Source organism: Solea solea, chromosome 8 (assembly GCF_958295425.1).
Source record: "Solea solea chromosome 8, fSolSol10.1, whole genome shotgun sequence".
Lineage (NCBI taxonomy): Eukaryota > Metazoa > Chordata > Actinopteri > Pleuronectiformes > Soleidae > Solea > Solea solea.
Window position 1 is genome coordinate 3,234,439 of NC_081141.1, and position 24,502 is coordinate 3,258,940.

The window sequence follows — 24,502 nt, forward strand, 5'->3', positions numbered from 1 at the left end:
ATCTTCTGCTCAGAAACACAAAAACAAACATACAAGTAAATAAATAAATAAATATCCAGCTCCCGTGCTTATTTATTTTATTTTATTTGCCAATGTTCAACTAAAAATCCCACTCGTTTAAAAGATTCAAATGGCTGCCACTGTGAGTAATGAGCTGCTGTTTAAGTGGAGATGCTTTTTACAGCGCCGCGGATGAAGACAGATGAGGTGGACCATCCCCACAGGCTGGGCCCTAGCTTTCGTGCTTCAGTGGCACTAATGCAAATGCATGCTCGGGAGAGGTGTATCCACAGTAATCTATACAACCTTCATGACTTACAGGCCTGTGCAGTCAGGACAGTTTTCATGCTGAACAACTACCGACGGGTGTTTTTTTGTCAGGCGGTATATATCATGCATCTTTGAAAACCAACAACCAACGGCTGTCTCTAAACAGTGGTTTGTGGTTTTTTTGCCTTCGCTTTACGTCAACGTTAAGAATGTGTAATTAATTGATGTAGATTTCAGATTCAGATGTTTTTGTCTGTCATACTGTCTGCATGTACCTGTACTTTCCTTCTAATTGGACAAATACTAACAGAAGAAGCCGTGTGCCGGCTCAGTGTTCAGCACCACGGACAGCTCCCCCAGGATCACACCAACGACCAAATACACTTTTTACTTCCACTATTTTTGTTGCTGCTGACCCTTTTCTTTTATTTAAGAGCACAGGAGCCTCGTGGCGTAACGAGGCTCATACGCGGCAGTATTTTTCTTCCACAGTGACTAATTAACATACAGTGGGAGGCTTTCCCCACACTATTCTCAGCGTTCAATCTTCTGATCTTTGCTACATGGGAAAGCTCGGTGTGTAATCTCCGGTGACCAGGGGTAACCTCATTACTCTCTCTCCCCCCGCCCGTCTCACTCTATGTGTGTTTCTTGCTCTCTCATCCCTTGTTTAGTTGAATATGCATGATGCGTAATGATGGGTTATAATCCTACCAATGGCGAGGCATAACTTTTTTTTTTTGTTCCCCCCCCCCCGGGGCGTGATTCTATGCAAACAGCAAGTATCTGGTGGGGATTTTAAATATAGACAGAGCAAGTGAGGCTCGCTCAAGGGATGAATTTTTACAGCAGCATCAGTTCTTGCAAAATCTTTTATGTAGCGCTGTCAGTTTAATGCGTTATTAACAGCGCTAACGCAAACCCATTTTAACAGCATACATTTTTTTTATAGCAAGATTAACGTTCTTTTTGGCCAAGCAAACTTTGTAGTTTTTAGTAGAAAGACTACAACACCGCACCAGATCTAGCTAGACCGGAAACAAAGTCGGCCAGAGAGTAGTAGGCTAACGTTTGGAGCGGATGGCGAGCGATGTGCGCTTCTCCGCCTCCAAGTGGGCTCTACGTATCCAACGCAGCCTGGATTGTTTCTCGACGCATTCTCCGCATTCCAAGTAATGATGTATGCAGTCTTACCAACCAAGCTAGCAGACCCCCGAAGACCGCTAGCTCCTTTAGCTCGGATTAGCTCGTTACGGCAACAACCACGGGACTCCGTCTGAGTTGAAGAACGGCACTTTATTTACAGCACTGCAGGCTGATACACAGCCTTTCTTAAGAGGATAACTCAAAATATGCAGGGTGACAGAGATATTGTCTCAATAAAAAAAAAAACATTAGCACAAAGCAAGCCGATCCACTTTTCTATGTCGATAAGAGCAATAAAATGAGAAAAAATAATGGGACAAAAAGAACGTTTAGAATAAATAAAAATGTGCGATTCATTGCGATTAAAGATTTTAATCGTTTGACAGCACTACTTTTATGACACCGAATGCTAATCCTCACAGGAATATGCAGACACACAATGGGCTACGACTCAGCCGAGCTCCATGAAACTTCACTTCACTTTTTACTGGGGAGTAGTTACACTCAGAAACAGTGTATCGCCTCAATTTGTGGCACATGCTGTAGCTGTGCAGCCAATTTGTCAGCGGTACTCCCCAGACGCTACTTTGCTGCTGCTATGTGTTTGTTTTCTTGTAGCCACAGGAAAAAAAAAAGCCTCTAATGAAGCTGCGGGAAAGTCACTGTGTCGCCAGGATCTTCTGAAAGAGGACTCACTGCTCTTATGCAACACCCAAGAAGTGGTTGCACTCAGCACGCATGTGTAGCACAGTGTGAAGCATAGCATTAAGTATATGATTATAGTGCACATGCAGCTGGCGCAGACACACAGTAATCTAGAGGAGCACAGCAGCCACTCGGGATCATTTGAATCATTTCAAATGGCAGCGTAAGTTACATAACCTCTCCAGCTTAAGTCTGTGTGCTAATACATAGATCTGTGTGTGTGTGTGTGTACATGTGCACAAAACCTACAGACTGACTGCTGAATCACAGATTTGCAGACAAAAAAAACACAAGTGTAGTTCCCAGAGGTCAATGAGTACACCTCTCAACACACACACACATCAACACTTCATCAACACCCAGTGAGTGCCTGACCTCAATCGAAATCTAAATCTTAGACCTAAACTTAGCGCGTCCCACAGAAATGAGATTCTACCTCACAACAAGGTCGGTGTATAAGCCAGAGCGCACACACACACACATGAGGGAGAGGGGAAAAAGGGATGAAAAAGTAAGGTAAAAGAAACAAGGTGTATGACTGAATGATCACAAGAGAGAGATATAAAAAATGGGATGGAGCCAGGATTCACCATCGGAGCTCCTCCGCTCTGCAGCACTTTTTCCAGGGTGTAAGACCTCAGTGAGTCGTTTGCTATCAGGCATATTAAAAATCATGCAGCAGTGGCAAAAGGAATATCTATAAAGTAAAGTCTGGCTTCCACATGCAACCCCCCCCCCTCCTCCTAACATCATGCCTTGGCATGCTGCTGAATCCGAAATGAAGGTGCCACTATCACCAGGTTCTGACCTCTGTGTGCCTTCTGAATGCTACACTCCCTGCCTGCTGATGTCTTGTGAGTGTAACACGCTACTACTGAAGAGCAACAAGGGAGGGTGAGGGAGAGAAGAAAGATGGTGGTGGGGTGGTGGGGGGGTATGAATAATACAAGTGAAAACCAACCGACAGAGAATCTTAAAGGAAAACAATTGGCTACTGTCACGGGCTTCTGTGATGAAAGGAGTGATGAGAAGGAGCCATAATAAAATGTAAGGTTGTTTAAAATAGGGTGCTAATTTGAAAGAGTAGGCCCAGTGTGTATTAGAGGGAGAGGGAGAGAGAGGGAGAGAGAGGACTGTAAATCTGATAATCTCACTGCATAAACACCAAGACGTCAGATGAGACTTTTAACTTAATGGAAAGTAAAAAAAAATAAAAAATAAATGACTCATGCAGCCACAACAGACTCCTACACAGACAGAATGGAGTGAGTGCATAGCTATGAGTGTTCATTTGTCTGCGTGCTAGGTGACAACACTGGATTCAATAACGCACCATTACGGAGAAAAATGGCCGCGCGGTCACAGAATAAAACACGTTTCGTATTCGCGTTTCGACGGCCGTGATCCGTTCTGCTGACTAAAGGTCCACAGAGATCATCTGATGAGTTTTTGCTGCAAGCAAGCGATTGCTGGAAGCCCACTGCTGGTGCCCACTCACACACACACACACACTTCTTCAGACTGTCACTCAGTTCACATGGTAACCTTTGTCTCTTATGGCCAACAAATTATGTTTTCCCATAAGCGGGAATCACTTCCTTTAGCTTGCACCACACGCATTAGGCAGCGTGTTGGTGTTTAATTGGAGACCCAAGATCCACAGAACTGACTTCAAACGGTTTTGGACCATTTCACCGATCGCCACATCATTTATATGAGGTTGCAAATAAAATATTTCTCATCATGGAAGAAATACATTGCAGATCTATTACTGCCACGTATTACCAAACCAATAAAATCAATGCTCAACCACCGTAATTCAACTTTCTCTCTCTCTCCCTCACAGAGAGCTGCTGTAGCATCATTTTGATGGAGAAGTAAAAAGCACCCAGATGGCCGGTGTGTAAATACACAACAGTGAGAGCTTAAGACCGCACTAGCACGGCAGGCTCAGTCTCATTAGAGCGGCCAGTTGCTGTGCAGGTGGAGGAGGAGGAGGAGGAGGTGCTGAGATGATGAACTGTTCTCTGAGCAGCCCGGACAAAGTGTTCGGGCCTCGAGCGGCAGAAGCAGCGGCGGTGTCAACATTAGAAATGAGGCAGAGGAGCGCGCGAGCCCGTAATCGAGTCCCACTAATGCGATACGATCGCACGCACAGGAAACAGAGGTACTTGTCGGCCGCGCCGAACCATATTATTCCCACCAATCTGTGTCAATCTGAGAAATCTGAGTGCGTGAAAATCCCGGCAGGTCATCCGTTTCTGAAATACTCAGAAATCAGCTAGTAAAATTCTAACAATGATAAAAGAAAATCAATTTATCCACTTGACTGTTCGGTAAATTAGTTTTCTGTGTGATTTCAACATTTCTGTGGTCAAAACCGCTAAAATGTACGCATTTCCTGTCCAAATACTGACTTACGCAGGCAGGCCTCTCTTTATATCGCCAATGTGCTGCACTGATAGGGGGCAGTGCTGAGCCCCATATGCACAATGGGTAACAGGTGAGAGATGGACTTACAATATGTATATATACAGAATAAGGTAAGACCATACACGATTTAATAAAAAAAAAAAAAATAGAGATTAGCCAAAAAAATAAATTTAAATTTAAATTTAAATCGAATTTGACCATATATTGATAAATATTCTTTTGTTTTTCTTGCTATGGTATTGTTGAACAGTATGGAATTGATTAAAGCATAATTAAATACTTCAATTACGGTTAAATACTTCAATTACGGTCAAAATTTACATATAAGCTTCTATTTTTGGGTTCATACATTTGAACATCCCACTCCCTCCCCAGTCATGAACCTCGCCACACGTCACTGGTCTACACGTCTACAAGATGATGATCAGAATCAGAATCAGAATCAGAAGAGCTTTATTGCCAAGTACGATTTGCACATACAAGGAATTTGTTCTGGTGTCATTGGTGCATAACAAGCATACAAAATTTTAATATACACAGTATATAAATGTTTTTTTTTAAAAAGATGAAAAGAGCACTACAGAAAGAGCAGTACAGCTGGGCAGAAGTGAGTAACAGTGAAATATTCACCAGGTGCAAAAGTTCACAGTAATGACGTTAATGTAACGCATAAAAAAGATGTAATGATAATGTGACATGTAGAGGCAGAGGAGGAGTGTGAGGAGTCAGAGTGTCAGGGGGGGGCTGCGGGCCTTGTTGATAAGGCTAGTAGCAGACGGGAAAAAACTGTTCTTGTGGCGTGAGGTTCTGGTCCTGATGGACCGCAGCCTCCTGCCAGAGGGGAGTGACTCAAAAAGTTTCTGACCGGGGTGGGAGGGATCAGCCATAATCTTTCCTGCACGCCTCAGAGTTCTGGAGGCGAACAGGTCCTGGAGAGATGGAAGATTGCAGCCAATCACCTTCTCTGCAGACCGAATGACACGCTGCAGTCTGCCCTTGTCCTTGGCCGTGGCAGCAGCGTACCAGATGGTGATGGAGGAGGTGAGGATGGACTCAATGATGGAGGAGTAGAAGTGCACCATCATTGTCTTTGGCAGGTTGAATTTCTTCAGCTGCCGCAGGAAGTACATCCTCTGCTGGGCTTTTTTGATGAGAGAGCTGATGTTCAGCTCCCACTTGAGGTCCTGGGAGATGATAGTTCCCAGGAAGCGAAAGGAATCCACAGTGTCAATTGTGGAGTCACAGAGGTTGATGGGTGCAGGTGAGGCTGAGTTCTTCCTGAAGTCCACAACCATCTCCACTGTCTTTAGAGCGTTGAGCTCTAGGTTGTTACGGTTGCACCAAGTGACCAGCTGTTCAACCTCCCACCTGTAGGCGGACTCGTCACCATCAGAGATGAGTCCGATGAGAGTGGTGTCGTCCGCGAACTTCAGGAGCTTGACGGACTGGTGACTGGAGGTGCAGCTGTTTGTGTACAGGGAGAAGAGCAGAGGAGAAAGAACGCAGCCCTGGGGGGATCCGGTGCTGATGACCTGTGAGTCGGAGACATGTGTTCCCAGCTTCACATGCTGCTTCCTGTCAGACAGGAAGTCAGTGATCCACCTGCAGATGGAGTCAGGCACGCTCAGCTGGGAGAGCTTCTCCTGAAGCAGAGCCGGGATGATGGTGTTGAAGGCAGAGCTGAAATCCACAAACAGAATCCTGGCGTAGGTTCCTGCAGAGTCCAGGTGCTGGAGGATGTGGTGGAGGGCCAGATTAATTGCATCGTCTACAGACCTGTTGGCTCTGTAGGCAAACTGCAGTGGGTCCAGGAGGGGGTTGGTGATGGCTTTCAGGTGTGAAAGCACAAGACGCTCAAAGGACTTCATAACCACAGAGGTCAGGGCGACGGGTCTGTAGTCATTAAGTCCTGTGGTCCTTGGCTTTTTGGGAACAGGGATTATTGTCGAGGTCTTGAAGCAGGCTGGCACGTGACATGTCTCCAATGAGGTGTTGAAAATGTCTGTGAACACTGGAGACAGCTGATCAGCGCAGTGCTTCAAGCTGGATGGGGAGACAGAATCCGGACCAGCTGCTTTCCTGGGATTCTGTTTCCTGAAGAGTTTGTTGACGTCCCTCTCGTGGATGGAAAGAGTCAACACTGAGGTGGGTGGTGGGGTGGAGGGGGGGGGGACCTTTAAGGTGGGCATTGGTGGAGATGCCCAGGCCCCTGCTGAGGTGGGGGAGGTGGAGGTGAAACACTGGAGCTGGGGGTGTTGGGAGGTGTTATGGGGGATGGTTGCAGGACTGTCCCTCTGTCTTTCAAAGCGGCAGTAGAACTCGTTCAGGTCGTTGGCTAGGCGTTGGTCGTTAAAGGAGTGGGGGGCTTTAGGCTTGTAGTTGGTGATCTGCCTAAGCCCTTTCCAGACAGACGCAGAGTCGTTGGCTGAGAATTGGTGTTGGAGCTTCTCAGAGTACAGTCGTTTAGCTTCTTTCACCGCCTTGCTAAACTTGTACTTTGCCTCTTTAAGTCTGTCTTTGTCACCACTCCTGAAGGCCTCTTCCTTATCCAACCTTAACCTTCTGAGCTTGGCTGTGAACCAGGGTTTGTCGTTGTTGTAACTCACCCTGGTGCATGATGGAACACAGCAGTCCTCACAGAAGCTGATGTATGACGTCACAGCCTCTGTGTACTCATCCAGACTGTTGGTAGCAGTCCTGAATACATCCCAGTCAGTAGAGTCCAAACACGCCTGTAGATCCTCCACAGCCTCACTGGTCCACTTCTTTGATGTCCTCACTACAGGTTTGCAGAGTTTTAGTTTCTGCCTGTAAGCAGGAATCAGGTGGACCATGACGTGGTCAGAGAGTCCCAGTGCAGCACGGGGGACGGCGTGATAAGCATCCCTGACTGTGGTGTAACAGTGATCCAGAATGTTCTCCTCTCTGGTCGGGCATTTAATAAATTGTCTGTACTTGGGGAGTTCGCGAGTGAGGTTTCCTTTGTTAAAGTCACCTAGGACAATAACTAAAGAGTCCGGGTTGATCCGCTCCACACACAGTATCTGATCGGCGAGCATGCGCTGTGCCTCCTGCACGCTGGCGTGCGGTGGGATGTAAACACCGACCAGAATGAATGAAGCAAACTCACGGGGTGAATAAAAAGGCTTGCAGTTTATGATGAGAGATTCCAGGTCAGGAGAACAGTGCTGCTGGATCACTGTCACGTCGTTGCACCAGCCACTGTTGATGTAGAAACAGATTCCTCCACCTTTGGTTTTGCCGGAAAGTTCCGTGTCTCTGTCCGCTCTGTAGAGTTGGAAGCCTGCCAGCTGCAGCGCAGAGTCCGGTATTATTCCACACAGCCACGTCTCCGTGAAGCACAAAACAGCCGATGAGTAGAAGTCCCTGTTTTTCCCCAACAGCAGTTGTAATTCATCCAGTTTATTGGCCAGTGAACGCACATTAGAGAGAAATATACCCGGTAGTGCTGTGCGTAATCCGCGCTGGCGAAGACGCACGAGCGCACCGGCCCGTTTCCCTCTCCTCCGGCGTTTCACTGCGTGAACGAAGGTGAGCACACCTTTGACCATAATGTCCAAAATTTCCAGTGTGGGGAGAAGAAAAGTAGGAAATAAGTCCGCTGGTGTTGTTACCCTGATGTTCATGAGCTCTTCTCTGGTGAAAGAGCTCCGGGTATAATCGCAAAAAACGGAGTTAAAACACAAAACAAGACAAAACAACGCGCACCAACACACCGAGGCAACCATCCGCGGCGCCATCTTGAGTGTACCTTGACTGCTTAATGTTATTATTTGTGCAAACAAGCAGGTGAAACAGATGCACCGGAAAAAACTGCTCTACGGCATCATCAAAAAACGGTTGGAAATCTCGTGGCAAACAAAAATGAAATATTAATACAGTGGTTTAAGACATTTGCAATTTTTATAAGGTCACACACGTAGCCACATATTTGATCTGGCTCGTGTGTCTGAGGAGTAATCGTTTAGAAATGATAGTTTTTGAAATTCCGTGCAGTATAAAGTACATATTTCAGTGTTAGACACAGATAACACAAGCTCACTCACTCACTCATGCTCTCACATCAGCACCCTCTCAGTCAGAAGCCAACACAAAAAAAGTGACTCTTGCAAACCTGGTTGTCTGCACGCTCGGGGCCCCAAACCAGATAAGCTGATTATGACACACCAAACATTACATGTCGTTCCTATCTGTCGCGATGATGTGAATTCACTGACCTACGAAAGGTCGAGGTAAAAGAAGACGGATCATTACGACAGTGATCGCTCGGACTGGCACAGACGGGACGCTCATCGCCGTGGAGACAATTACAAGGAATAATTCAATCTGCACACCTGCAATTTACGAAATGAGTGAGGAGTCAAAGTCAAAGTGACTCACTCTTCCTCCCACTGCATCACTTATCACGCTCCACTTTATTGGCACGGGGATAAAACCTCTCCTCCTGCTAGTAAAGTAATGTTTTTCTTACTCTTTTTGGATCATTTCCTGTTTTATTTCGTTAAATTACACTCTCTCATTTCAGATGACATCACTTCCTGTGTTTTCTCACGTTCTGATCACTCCACAGTTGCTGCTGTGACGCAGAACTTTGCCTGATCTCTACTCTGCATTTGGGCCAAAACACCTCACTCCTTTTGCCTCATTTTGACATATTCAAAACCCTCAGACACTGATTCCACACCGGCTCTCACTAATTTAACCGTCTTCCTGCCTCGCACAGTCAGCACCCGGACCGGTTCTAGTCAAAGATTCTGGCCCCAGCTGAGGAGGCTTGTTGCTGACTTTGATCGCGTGCCAGAGACGCAGACATATGCTGCTCCGTACTGGAGGGAGGAGCTGCGCTGGATGCTGGGAACAGCTCTCCGTCGCCTTTCAATTCGCTAATTACAACAGCTGGTGACTGAAAAAGTTTGCTCTCCAGATTGCAAAGCCAGTATAATAAAGTACACCCTTGCTTTCATGTTCTTTACTGAAGGGGGCGCAAATGTGCGACCAATAATAGTCTGTACAAAACTGCTGTTTAAAGCTGCACTGTGTAACTTTGGCTCATTTGCTGTTTTTCGGTCTTTGTAAACAGACTCGTACGACTCATGACAGTCATGACAGGGCTCAAACATGCTAGGACTAGCTAAACAATTAATCTGTTCGAAGCTTTCTTCATGATCAAATCAAGATTTCCGATTGTTTCGGCTTCTTAAATGTGAACGTTTTCTTAATTTCTTTGCTCCATAAAACAAAGAAATCATTAAAAGTGAATCATTTTGGTTTGTGGACAAAACAAGACATTTGAGAACATCATCATTTCCAGGTTTGACGAACACCGATCAACATTTTGTGAGGTTTTCTGATATTTTATGGACCAAACGATTAATCGATTATGAAAATAATCGTTAGTTGCAGCTCTAGCTAGGACCAGTCAGTTCAAATGCATTTTCCAAAATGGCCGACTTTGGAGTGGGCGGAGCTAATGGAAGTACATTAGAGATTTGTTTGGAATCATGAGAGCAACAGCTGTACCAAGTTTGGTTGAAATCGGGACAACTACGTACGACTTAGACACAAAAGAAACAAATCTGAAATGTAGCATTTAGCTCAATTTTGGCCACTTCCGATCCGACGACTTTTGTCTGACCGTAACCAGATTTCTAGGGGCGCTATAGAGCCCTGGCGCTACGAATGGGTTCGTGCCCTATGCCACTATCGCATTTTCCCTCAACCGGACCTCCATGTAAAATTTCAAGTGTTTTTATTCACATTAAACGCCTTGACCCTGGCACATTTGGTCTTAGGGGTGGAAAAGGTGATAGAAAATAGCTTTTAATAGCTAGGACAGCTAAATGACATTTATAACACATGTATATAACATTTTGTTATCTACATGTCATGTGCCACTGTCTTGTGGATCATTTTTATTACCAATACTGTCTAATTTCAATAAATCTGCATCTGAAAACGTGCTCGGTCATGCATTACTATCAGACACCGACTGAGGGATTATTGGTGTGTATACAGCAGCAGCGCAGGGGCAGAGACTGGGCAGAACAACCGGGTTTTTGCAGCAGCAGAATTGACTTGGGCACCTCATCGAAACACTGCTATACCAAGACATGTAAAAGTCAGTTCCACGCTTTCAAGAGACAAGAGCAGACGTGTCTGACGTCGCCTCCTTTATGTAATCGTCCGTGCTGACAAAGATCTGCTGTCAGAGTGAAGGAACATCCATTCATGCTCTTTTATGTGAGAGGAAGAGGGAAACGGACAGAAGATCATCCACTTATAGATTATGACAAAAAAAAGGCTGCGTCACCGCAAATGGTTTATTATAGACGTGTCAGACTTGCCGTTTTAGCTTTTATAACAAAAACAGACAGACTCTTGATATGACACGTTGTTACATGTGTGGGGTTGTGGACGCGGCACAGTAATGGGAGACAGGTGGTGCCTGGGAGGAGATAAGCGGCGAGGCTCTCACCCTGCAGGAGTCTGGCTCCATCGCAGCACAAACAGACGCCTTTTCCTCTTTCACTCTTTCGCCGTCGCTGCCAATTTACAGGACACGCAGTTACTGGTCACTGCCCGAGCGGCTAACGAGTGCCAAATCATACAAGTGGTCAGACGGAGGAAAGAAATAATCCTTTAATGGACACACACACACAAGCACTAATTCAATTCTGCTTTGATGCAACCATTAACTGAAATGGAATCTGTAAATGAAGCATGTAAAAATAGAAAAGGCAAAAGACAAAAAAAACACAGTTATTCTAATTCTTATTTAAAAAATTATAGATATTTATATGCTTGTGCTCCAGTTTATATGAAGTCCAGCATTCGTTTATATACAGAGAGGGAGAAAGAGGCCTCGGGACACGGGAAAAAACAACTTTCAGTCACAACTATTACTATTTATTCAACATCCGTCTAGAGCTGAAACAATTAATCGATCATTTAATCAATCGGCAACTATTCTGATCATCGATGAATCGGTTTGAAGCTTTTTTTCGTGATTAAAACAAGATTCCCGATTGTTTAAGCTTCTTAAATGTGAATATTTTCTTCATTTCTTTGCTTTGGATAACAAAGAAATCATTCGTTTGTGGACAAGACAAGACATTTGAGAACGGCATCATTTCCCGGTAATTAGCGATTTTTTGAAATGCTCCATCTTCTTCTCTCCTTTCCATTCTTCGTTTCACCCACCTCTCCTTCACTAACCCCCTTCCCTTCTCTCCTCCCTCCTATCACAACTTTGGTTTCCTCCCACAGTCCAAAGGCATGATGTGGAAATTAGGCAAACTGGACTCTCTAAATTGACTGTAGTTTGGTCTCTATATTAGATTGGCACAGCACGTGTCCCTGCGACCCTTATGTGGAGGATAAAGCAGTAGAAGATGGATGGATGGATTCCCTCTAGGGAGGAGGGAAAAATGGACTTAGAAGGGTCCAAACCAACCGAGCGGGTGGGAGATGCAAACGTCTAATTGCCGCCGTAATGGCCGTACCACGCTTTCCTGTTTTCCCACAACTAATTTAGTCTACAGCACTCCACGTTTATAAGCAGCGAGGTTAATTAAAACATGTTATTATTACTTTAGCAGCTTAAAAAAAAAAAAACATGTCTCAGGTCAATTTGGAGCTGCGTGTGTGCGTGAATAACCACTGTAATTTCATGCTTCCTCCCACAAAAGGTGATGCTGGTGAGACGGCCAAGTCAGAGTGGACACGATTTGAGTGTGTGTGTGTGTGTGTGGCTCCCTGGCTTCTAATAAGCAGTGGCTGTGCGGTGCACTGAGCAGAGCAACGTGATTACTGGAAGCACGTCCCACGTGTCGGCGGCACCGTCGTACCATCCTCCTGCATACAAATAACACAAAGTGTATCGTTTGACAGATACGGGAGATATATTAATGTCTATACTACGGTTCCAGAATACACGTTTTTGTTGTTGTTATGTTTAAAAAATGACATATTTGATCAGCGAGAGCACAAGCAGAAAAGGTTGGGAAGCACTGCTCTAAAACAAACGGCGCGTAGTGTTCCTTTAATTCACAGAGCGTAAAATGCCAGTAATCAAGCTTGTTGCAGAGAGCAAACACGGTCATGTACACACACATTTTTCATGGGAATATCATAATTATAGCATGGAATATTATGAATTCAAGGCACATCCAACGCTGTGTTAAACCTGCCAAAAGCACGGCCCAGTACAGACATTTAGAGTGGACTATATCCTTTCTGAAAAAATACAAGCCCTCCACTTTGCATTGAGATGAGCACACGGGGAGCGTCCACTGCCAACAGAGGACAGATCATCCTCTCCTCTTCTACTGGCCTCCGCTGACCTGCCTTCACAACGGAGAAGCACTCTGCATGACAGCAGCCTTACAACGCATACTCTTTTAATTTGCTATCCAAACAAATCAGTGCAGCGTGCGCTCTCCTTTACCTTGAGAAACACCAGCTAAGAGAGGAATAAAAATAGGTAAAAGGGGAGAAAAAAAAAGAGAGGCTGGCTGCCTCTTTTCTGGCCCTGGTGGCCCCCCGCGGCTGGTGCACACGGTTGCATAATGGGTCTGCAAACATGGGCTTCAGCACATGCAGAGACCACTCGAGCCTTCTGGGGAGGGGGACGTTGTTTTCAGCGAGCACATCCATCCATCCACACACACACACAGACACACACACGGGATGAAACGGTTGTGTTTTGACACAGCGTGCTAAAAATAGCACGTACTTAATAGGGGGGGGGGGGGGGAGAGCGCCAGTCAAATCCAGACTGGCACGAGAGAGGACGGGGAGGAGAGATCGACAAGGGGGGGGGCGTGGCAAATAAGAGGAAACACACCACAAGCACAAATAATAAACGAACTGGAGCAATTGAAAAAATCAACACGAGCAGCTATGTTATGTAATTCTCAGCCCCGTGGGGCCACGGGTTAGGAAATGGCGGTCGACAGGCCTGTTGTGTTTTCTGCTGCACATATATGGCCATTAATCACGCTCGGGCTCTTTGCTCTTTCATTTTTTTTATAAATATATATATATATATATATATAGGCTATATATATCCAGAGAAGCGAAATCCTGAGGGCAGCAGACCTACGGCGCTGCAGCACATGCAGGCTGGACAAATGTCACACGACGTTAGCTCGCTTACTGGAGGACAGGGGATCGCGGGGACGACTACTATAAATTGCACCGTTCCACGTTTGGACGGGACAGTGGCTCGAATGTGGGCATTTTGCTGCGATGCAAGGTTTGGACATCACCTGTTATACGCGTTCGCCTGCAGATTAGAGAGTCCAAAATACACCCAAGAAACACCAGAGTGAATACTGATGAGTGCAGGTATTTCTATAAACACACAGAGTATTTAAAGCAGGGCACATGAACAGGTACTGTGCATTAGAGTCACATTAAAGAGCAAATCTCCCCTTTCCCTCTCTCGCTCTCTCTATCTGCAGGGTGTGTTGGAGAGTGAGTCATCACCAGTGCAGAGAGAGAGAGAGAGAGAGAGAGGGAGCGAGAGAGAGGGGGGGGGGGGGGGGCACGCTTTAAATCTATGACGCTCTTATGGCAGCAGCGTAGCAAAGGAAATACCCCGCACCCTGCTTTTATATCAGCGTGCACCAGCAGGAGAGCGACGAGCACATGCAGTCTCAGCGTGACGTAGCAGCAGCTGTGATGGAGCCCATTAATGATCCGAGCATCAGAAAATAAACGAGTCGGCGGCTGAGCTCCCTGTGAAGTTTCTATGTGATTGGGAGAAAATCAATCCTTAAAGTTTAAGGATCATTTCTTACTTCTCGCGTCTCCAGTGTGACGATTTCTGTATTTATTTCATTGCGTTTGGTTGTAAACAATGAAAACCTTTCAACCTTTCCAATGTCTGCTGGAGGGAAAAATACCCATTAATGCATGATTTTGTAGAGGATTCTGGGTAAAACACACTACAGTGAACAAATTTGTTTATCACCCAAAACCAAATTTGAAATGAGAAATTGGATAAACAAGGAACAGCAGCTCGATTCCAGGTTAATCATATGAAATAATAACAATTTGTAAAATAACAAGACAGAGAAAGAGAGAGAGAGAGCGAGGGGAAACACATCTATAGACAATGAAGCATGTTCAGGCCTTACCCTCTCCCACACAGCTACGGTGCAAGCCTTAAAGACTAGTTCCCTCATATCCAGAACGGCAGCAGAACACGGGCCGGTATGAGTCCGTCTCTGTGCGTCTGTGTCAAGACTGGAGCCAGAGCACAGAACCCTGATACCACACAGAACAGGTCTGCAACCTGACACCGAAGTTCAGCTCAAGTCCACGCCGCCACCCAAGCCTGCGGATTAAATTACCTGCAAGCTGCCAGAGCTCCAGCTGCTCAATAATACACCGTCACAGACTGACTGATGAGGAGAGTGTTTGACAGAGTAAAATTAATATGAACTCAAGGCCAGCATCACAATAGAGACAGAATATAAGACTAAATGTATTTGTCGGTAGTATTTTTAGTAGTAATAGTAATTATTATCATTATTTGCTCAATTTTCAATTTAATTAACTGTTTTTGTGCATCATAAATATGTTTTTATTTATTTTACATTAAAACTTTGCAATTCTGTCTAATATCATAATGCATATCTTATATTCACCACCGGCTACTAAATAGTTCCACTTTTTTTCCTCTATGTCGGCCCCCGCTTGACCAGACTAGATGCTCATTGGCCCCCAGGTCATTTGAGTTTGACACCCCTGCTCTATCAGCCCCTGCATGGTAGAAGCTGTAGTTAGCACCTTTTGAACGTAAACAAACGTCTGTTACTCTAATGATTCAGTAAGTAAACAATACGAAATTCAGTTTTTTAATGCAACTAATTTAAGTTTAGCCATTTAAATTTAAATTCAGTTTCTGGTGGCACATATTTCAGCCCATATGGGGAGCCTATGTCCACTTTTTAGACCTAATAGTCTACGGTGAGGTCTGATAGTTGTGCTTGACAGAGGCCTGTTATCAGATGAAGAACACAGCATATAAATAATCTTAAATCTTCATATGATGTCAAATAAATCCAATCAAATTCTGTTCGTGGAGACCAAACTGAGGCAAAAACACTGACATCATCAACGACAAGAATAAGGTTAAGCCCTGAAGCAGCACAGGAGTCCTCCGTGAAACTCACTCGTCGTTTCTTCCCACATTCCAGTATCAGAAGTGGATGTTGATGCTGATTTTTCGCTTGGATCAGCACACACACAGGACTTTCCCGAGCCAGGTTCTCATTTCACTGGAAAGTGCCGTGACACCTAAGACATCCACTGAGAAGGAAAACGGAGAGAAGGCAGCGACGCCATCCCAGCAAATGACCCAGAAAACAACCCTTTTCTGGCAAAGTTGGTGTTGTCAGCAGTGTGAGTCATTCCGAGTCGGCCTTGTCAGGGCCGCTTGTCCCACATACTCATTCCAGACGACAATGCTGAGAGGAAAACCTCACAGAGGGCGGCATCTCGGATGAGACGCGGGAGTCGGCAACATGCTCCGAGAACAAGCACATCCCCGACTGACACACAAGAGCAATTCAGAGAGGGGTATGGTGGCAAACGGTAACATCACTTCAGACGCAGACTCCAGCTCCAGCTTCTCCTCTGACGCTCAACAAGTGTTTCATTTATGAAAGTAAAAGCATGAAAAGACCTGGTGCTACTGTATCACAACAAAAATGAGGTTTGATTCCTGTTGTAGATTATTGTTTTATGTCAACCTCGCTCATCCAAACGCATCCAAACCGTGGATTAAAACGCTTCGGGGGCCTAAGAGGACTCAGTCAGTATAAAGCTATAAGGCACCGCCATGTTTTAAAAAGCCGGGGCTCAGTCTGTGGAACTAGTGCATTTTTAAACCTCCGTATCCCTCTGTGCAGAGACACTTTCATTTCTGTCTTACAGCGCCCGCGGACAAAAGTGCAGCGGAGGTCGGCGGCGGCGGCGCCTCGGCGTCAATCGCTGTGTTTACATAGACACAAATAATTATCCGAATAAAAGTCTGTTTGTCTGGATTGTGTGCGTCGATGTGAACGCGGCGACACGGGCCCATTCAGAGTGATATTTCCTTCTACTCGAGAGGGGTTGCTCCCTGGTTTGGGTTATGATGTTGCTGGAAATAGAAAGAAACATGGCAGGAGCAAAATACTGGTTTTAATTGGAGAATCTCTTTGTAAATACTAGTTTTATACATCATTTTTTGCTGGAGAAATCCATAAAAATCTTGAAAATGATCTTTTTATCCATTTTCATGAACATAACCCTAACTCTAACGCTAACCCTAGTACTTTTTTGACTTACAGAGAACATAACCTCAAACATACCTACATAATCCATCCAAAATACAAATAAAAATCAGTAAACTGCTCCTTTAAACTGCTCTTTTATTTGCCCGTGCAGCTGGGGACTTTAGCCACCACATGGGAAAGACCCTATTAGAGCTGCTGCTGGGTCACAGGCAGATTTAGGTTACTACGCACATTAGCCGCCGACGATTCCTTTATATTCAGCGTCTTTTGGAGTCCGATCTTTCTTTAGAAGAGCAACTATCAATATTTATGCACTGGCTGAGTCCATAAATACCGGCGGCTGGTCCAAAGAAATCAATGCCGGCATGCTACATATTTTAATCCCCCTCTACGAAGGTCACATTCATGCAAAAACGGACGAACACGGAGGCTTCGGCGTCAGCGCCACCTTAACCCTGCCCCACTTCAGCTCACATCACTCTCTCTATTAAAAGTTCATAAAAACAGATCAGGAATCCGCCTTAAATGGACTGTGAAAGTCGTCGAGTGTGCCGATACTGTAGCGGCATGCTCTCAGGGTTTAGCCCTGTGTAACTCATGTACATTATAGATGAGGCAGAGGAGAAGGGGAGTGTTCAGTGGAGTACTATCAGTTACCAGAAGGCCAATCTAAATCTCATCCCCCCCCCCCCCCCCCCCATCGTGTCTATCGTCTATTTTAGAGCCCCACGTGAGACGCGGCACTGTAAACCAAACATCTGCGCGGAAAGAAACGACAGGAAAAACCAAAGTGATCCTTGACATGAAATGAATTTGTCACTTCACTAACAGGTCTTATGAAAGTTGGATGAACGCTTAACAATCTTGTTACAACCCGCTACATTATTTAAAGGGCACATTCATCCTGTGAGGCGAGGGAGCCGGTGGCAGATTGAAATTTTAATAAGCTCAATGCCGCGGCAAGAGATTAAGAAAGTTGGCAAGAGATTTAGCGTCGAAATCCGAAACGTGGGCCTGATTTAGGTGATTTAGCCTCATTGTATCCGGCATGAACTCAGGCGGGTCAAAAGACAGGGGATTCAGGAAACCTGCGATAAACCCATTAACCGGCTTAACTTCAGACACTTTCCCTGGTGTTTTAATCTGAGACAGATTTTTTTTTAATGCAGTCCCTTTCAGCGCAGCATAATGAGATCATATCAGGGCAATGTGCGGCGTATCTTATTTCCCAGGGTTTATTTATCATAATGCAAAGGCATGTTATCTCAGATCTATACAGGACACCGAGCCACTGATGAATGAATGAATGAATACAGGGAGAGCGGAGTGACGCTGGCGCTATCATAACGAGCCAGACTGAAGGTGAAGGTGGCTTGTTGTCAGCAGGCTTTGAAACACCCGACCCTGGAGGAGACTGGGACAGGACTCTCTGCTATTTCTGATATACAGTATCAGTGGTAAACCTTATCTCGGCATCATAAGTGTTCTTTTATCTGCTGAGGTAAAGGCTAAACACTGACTACATACAAGACTGTGTATTAAAGCGTGCGCGTGTATCCGTTACCTCTTTTCTGGCATAAACACAGCATGAATCACTTCTGTGAAACGGGTTATGGAAGGTACTTGGGTTAATATTATGCTTTGTTTAGGCTGTCTGAATGAATGGGAGGCAATGCAGTGTGTGTGTGTGTGTGTGTGCCCTTGTCAGTATGCACGTTGGCACCAGGCGCCCCGACTGTTAAATCACGCGGCACAGCGCGCCAGCTCTTTGCAGACCTGTCACGGGGCAGAGAGGCGACGGGGGCCTCGTTCCAACAGCGACGCGCAGTCTCGCAGTTTCACATCCGCGGCCCGCGGCGCAGTCAGAGCCGCGTTTACTACGTACCAATGATGTGTGCTTTTGTCGCCGCATACTTATTAGTGTTTGAAAATGATCCGATTCATTTCACAAAAAAATCACAAATCGTCAGGGGTGTCAAACGTGCGGCCCCTGGACCAAAACCGGCCCACCAGAGGTTCCAAGCCGGCCCACTGGATGAATTTTTTTTTTTTTATGCACCTTGTAATGCACATGTGTAATTATGTTGTGTTGTAATGTAACACAGTACAAATACTTTGTTACTGTTACTTAAGTACAAAGTTCACGTATCTGTACTTTACTTCATTCATATTTCTAGCAACTTCTTAATTTTACTCCACTACATTTCCTCTAACTGTCTTTGTTACTCGTTACTACCAAATAAAATCAGAAGAAGAAGAAGAAGAGTTGGTATTATGGTCTGTATTTATACAGAGCTTCTGTGCAGTTTTCACACATTCACCATGTTTTGCTGATAGACTAGCAGAGCCAGGAATTGAACCCACAACCTCCACTGAGCCACCATGGCTCAATCCCAACTCCTCACACCTAACTTCCTACATTTTATATAAGCAACTTTGACACTTACAGTAATTACGTACAGTAAATGTCATACATTTTAAGACTTTTACTAAAGTCATTTCCTGGTACTTTTACTCAAGTATACCTTTAAGGTACTTTATACAAGACTGGTAAACAGTAATATTTTTATGAACTTATTTTTCCTCAGGAAATTTGAGGTTTGTGCATCTTTTTTTTTGTAAAAATATACTTCATTAAAGTTATTATACTGTTATTGTACTGGTCCGGCCCACTTCAGATCAAAAATATGTGTATATCATTCTTTCTGTGTGGCATTAGCATGTTGTTTTTCTAAACATCCAAATATTTTGAATACAAAAGAAAAGGAATTTCATGGGTAAAACAGTGTTTAAAACAGTAAGTAAGTAAATTGACTTAAAAGAATAATAATAATAACTCTATGCAATACAATAGAAATGTCTAAATTGAGTTTAAATTATTACATAACTGCACGTAACAGCTCATGTTGCATTCATTCTCCTTACAAACGACAGCTTGATTGTGTCGTGATGTCATGAAGGAGGAGGCCTCAAGGTATCTTTACTGGCTGGTTTGACATAATATACACTATATCTTTAAAGAAGTCGACATAAATAGTGACTCCACATGTGCCTTAAGATGCAGAAACATGGCAAAGTGGAACATGGCACGTAAACAAAGTCCGTGCTAGTTGTATTTATCGTGGAGGAGATGCGAGGCTGCGAGGCTGCGACTCCGGACACAAACAAACAAACTGCATGACCCGACACGCCACTGAGACACTGGTCAGAGCGATGGAGAAGCAGCAGCGGCTGCAGAGCGGAGCGTGTGCAGCGAAAGCAGTGTGCAGTCCTGGGTCAGCCAGCACCATCTGAGCGTTAATAAGGGTGGGTAATTGAATTAGAGGATCAGTGGAGGCCTGTAGTGTGGGCGCCATGCGGCTCTAATTTCATTACAAGTGATATAAACATGAGGTTGGCCCCCCAGCACAGGGGCCTCCCACATCAATACTTAGACAAATTAACAAAAAAAAAAATGACGACGACATACCACGAATCTACACCTGTACCTAATCTGTCTCATAATAGAAACAGTAAACGTGTGTTTGTGGGGTTTTAAACAGACAAACAGCAGCAGGGGTTCATGTAACGGCGGCTCCGTTGGTGAGCGATGTTTATGTTTTCTAAATGTGCAAAAAAACAAATGACACATCTAATATTGACGTTGGTGAGAGCGGAGATGAGACACTCGGGCATGTTTCTGATGGACACGTCGGTCGATGACATCAATTCCGCGACGTGACTGATTTCTGCCATCTGCGCGGTGCTTATTTATGAGCGGCACTCCAACGCGCTGCAGCCCGGTGATTCACTTGACCATCGCACTGAGCACAGTCAGAATAAACCCGTGGGTGTGACTGCAGGCCGGCTCCCGGTTATGAATAATCATGAGGGCAGGAGTTAACCAAGGAGACGGTGGTCACATCCCTGATAAGTCTTTCCTGTTTCCATCACAGCGACGACTACTGAGACACACTCGGACAGATGGGTTGATGGGTCACATCCCTCAGATTAGCAACATGAGGGTGGGCCAATCAGAGCGCAGGAAGACGAATGACTGTCGTGGAGACAGAACTAAATCTTGCATCTTGCATTTTCGGGAGGAAAACCGAGTCGTGCAATTGGGTCCAAGTCCGGTGTGACAGAAGTAACCCATGACACCTTATGTGAGAAAAATGTGTGTTTCTATATATTAACTATTGTTTATTAATGCACACAAATGTCAACCCCATCCATTCATTTAATTTGCTGCCTCAGGCTCTGGGAAGTTTAAGATATTTGGTCATCACTCCTCATATTTCACATTATATAATCTGTAGGGGTTGATGAGATTGGAGCCTCGATGTCAAACTCTAATGTTCTATCCGTTCTTGTCATCGATGCGAGACATTAATTCATATAATTCACGGGCAGAGAAGAAACAAAGAACTCCCCGCCTCTTCTACTTCTCCTTGCGTCTGAAAACTGCAGTCATGAACTAAAAAAGTCTGAGGGAATTTATATGTAAATGTGCATTTCTGTGGAATAACAACTGTAACTCGGTATCAATGAAAAGCCCTCTTCAGCATAATTCTGCAAGTTGCAACGGAGGACGGAGGGATGGAACAGCAACAAGGAAAACACCTTCGCCACGCTGCCATTTGTTGATTGCATCTCCATCATAAGATAGAAGAGCTGCAGACTAATGGAGTTTGCTGAGGACATGCCTCATGCTCTGTCAGTTTTTCATTACCTCTTCACTCACGTCTTCTGTGGGAGCAGGCAGTATTGATAATTACTGACGCTATGTCAATCTCTCCAGGATTCATAATCAGTTTTTGGTTTGTTTTTTTTTACCCTGGAGGGAACAAACAGCAACAACACCTCGGATACACCCACCCCTCTCGCTGTCATCCTCAGTCCTGCCAGTCTTTTTCCTCTGCTGACTGTTAACGCTGCGAAACACCAACTTTAATGACACGACAGGATGTGCGCTCTTAAAATCACAAGCCACCGCCACATGTACGAGAGAGGTGGACGGTCAGAAGATACAGCACGCGAAAAAACAAGACATATTTCAGAGAGCGTATTTCACGTCCGGCAGAATTAAAACTGTAGTGCACAAGGATGTAAATTCCAGTGGCAGCCCCGTCCATAGAGGGCGCTAGGGCGCCGCCCCACCACTCTCACGTGAAGAATAAGATACGAATCATCTAAAATAATGAATAAAAACGTGGAAAACTGCAATAAATGCACTACACGTTGTACAGTTGCATAGTTTAAAAACGAGAGTGACACCCTTGCAGTCTCTGGGCCGCAGAATCAGGGCCGTAGTACGCAGGGACTGGTGTAAGTACGTGGTAAGACTTTTCAACATGGCTGGCGATGCAAAGCCGGCGCCGGCACCTATTCCTCAAGCTAGAAGTCCCGAAAGTTTTCACTACAATAGATGATTTTGAGAGGAATCTCAGAAAAGAAGTGGAAGAAGAGATGGCTTCCAAGTATATCACGTACAAGAAACAACTTAATTCCAGGGGAAAAAGCACCCCGCGGTTAAGGGTTAAGCATGGAGAAGAGGTGAGGATAGGGTTAGGGCCAAGATGACCTGGTAAGGCCATATAACAAGTAAAAAAATGGCACGGTAAAGGCTATATTTCGTAGGCATTGACGGCCATATTGTTGGGCCTGATGCTGGCGGAAACAGAAATGCCTTCTGCTCGCTTCTGTGTAAGTTATGCTCACTTTACCAGCGCCAATCACCTTTCTCTCGCTGCAAAATAAGCCGTTTCATAGAAGAAAAGCGGAACATATGGAAACAAAAGAGTACTACAGCTTATTTTTCTACAGAAAAAATCTGAATCAAATCTGCAAAGTATCTAAACAGCAACCAGTGAACACGGAGAGAGAAATCTGACACACTAACACCTTTAGTTAGTGTGTTGTTGCCATTAAAGCTTGTGTAAGACTCCAGTTCCTCTTCATAGCAGCAGAGCGGGAATCATCAGCTGCGTTTGCTGTTCATTAACACGTTAGAAGCTGCTAATAACAAAAGCTTCAATTTACGCTATTCCAGCCAAATACTGTCATCTATGACACTGTCTCTGCAAAAACAACAGTCTGGCAAGTGCCGAGAAGACACTGGAGACAAGGCCAGCGAACACGCCACCGACTCACACAAACAAACAAACAAACGCGCATGCACGTACGCACGCACGCACGCGACTGCATGCTGATGTCTAATCGATGCAGCTCATTCATATTGAACCACACACGTCAGGGGAAGTTGGGGGAATTACAAGCAGCCTCCACTGTGAGATCACAGCCTAGAGGAAGAGAGGAGATGAAGAAGGAGCCAGCTTCACTCTGGAAACCCATTGTTTACTCACCACAGCATCTGAAACAGCATGACGGCTACTGGCTCTCCTCACGCCACAGGATATGACACTGAACAATTGATTTTGCTCGTCGTTCATTCAACAATGTGTTAGAATTTAAATATATCCAACTTAACATTCTCTCTGTATCATGCAACGTGTAATGTGAGGGTGTGTGACTATAGATATAAATGTAGAAGCCACCTCCAGGACCCTTCTCTGTTCACTTTGGACTTTCTACATTAGTGTTGAAATTAAACTAAACTGCTACATAGTACACCTGGAGTGTTTGGGGGTCCACGTGGACCAAGGTCTGCTCAATATGTAGAGTGGGTCGAACACTCATGGGAAGGTTGGCGGTTTGAACCCTGGCTCTTTCAGTCTGCTTGGACAAGATGATGAACCCCAAATCGCCCCTGATGATGTATCATCAGTGTGTGTGTGTGTGTGTGTGTGTGTTGCTATGTATAGAGCAAGCGCTGCGCGAATGTGTGTGCAAATGGGTGAAAGTGACCTGTAGTGTAAAGCGCTTTGAGTGGTCGTTAAGACTAGGAAATCACTATATAAATGCAGTCCATTTACCACTGATGGTAATCCAGCCTCAATGAGCCGCCACCCAGGCCTATATTTATTTGCCTTGCATTGATTTTACTGTATATATATATACACACACAGTAGATTCCTGTCAACACTTCAAGTCCCTTCTCACAAAAAAGAGGAGGAAAATCTATACAATACAAACTACATGTTTGAAAAATGTGTAGTTAGCCAAAGGAGCAGTATGCTAATAACTTCCTGTAGGCTGGTGTTCCCTTAGACACTGATTACATAAATGCACTGCTCAAGTTAAGTTAAGGGAATACTTTAAGGGGTAGTATTCTTGAAAAAACTGTGCTTCCCAAACCTCAGTTTCCCCTTAGTCAAGAAATATCTTCACTCTTATTTTGCTACGTGTCCACCAGTGACACCTGGTCCTGTTAGCGTGACTGTTAGCAAAGATGGCGGACACTGTTTACCTTCTGGGAATGAGGTCAACAAAGAAAAGAATGAAGATATTTCTCTGCTCAGGGGAAATTGAGGTTTGACGCACAATTTTTCAAAAATGCTACCTGTATTCTAGTAATACAAAGCTAAATGCTAAGTATTCCTTTAAGTCTTCTGGGTTTTCCCTGACTACATGGTCAGGGTTCATGAAATGCTGCCAGTTTGACGCCAATTCATCCAAAACCAAAGCACAGCTCAGCTCAACAATAAACCGACGAGTGGACAACATCTCCATCCACAGCAGAGAGCCAAGAGAATGAA

The 24,502-nt window shown here is 44.8% G+C and overlaps 1 protein-coding gene across 22 annotated transcripts in view; it reads right to left on the minus strand.

Moving 5' to 3' along the window:
- Positions 1-24,502, minus strand: part of rimbp2b (RIMS binding protein 2b) — a 65,344-nt gene that overhangs the window by 40,724 nt on the left and 118 nt on the right. For 15 of the 22 annotated variants that reach the window (XM_058636139.1, XM_058636158.1, XM_058636135.1 and 12 more), the window contains exon 1: positions 14,718-14,824. The exons of 1 other annotated variant lie outside the window; for it this stretch is intronic. In XM_058636139.1, coding sequence (XP_058492122.1) covers positions 14,718-14,765 — 48 coding nt within the window. In that variant the 5' untranslated portion in view covers positions 14,766-14,824. Of the gene's footprint in view, positions 1-14,717; positions 14,825-24,502 lie in introns of those variants that run through there. 6 more of the 22 variants (XM_058636157.1, XM_058636151.1, XM_058636149.1 and 3 more) reach the window with 1 other exon arrangement.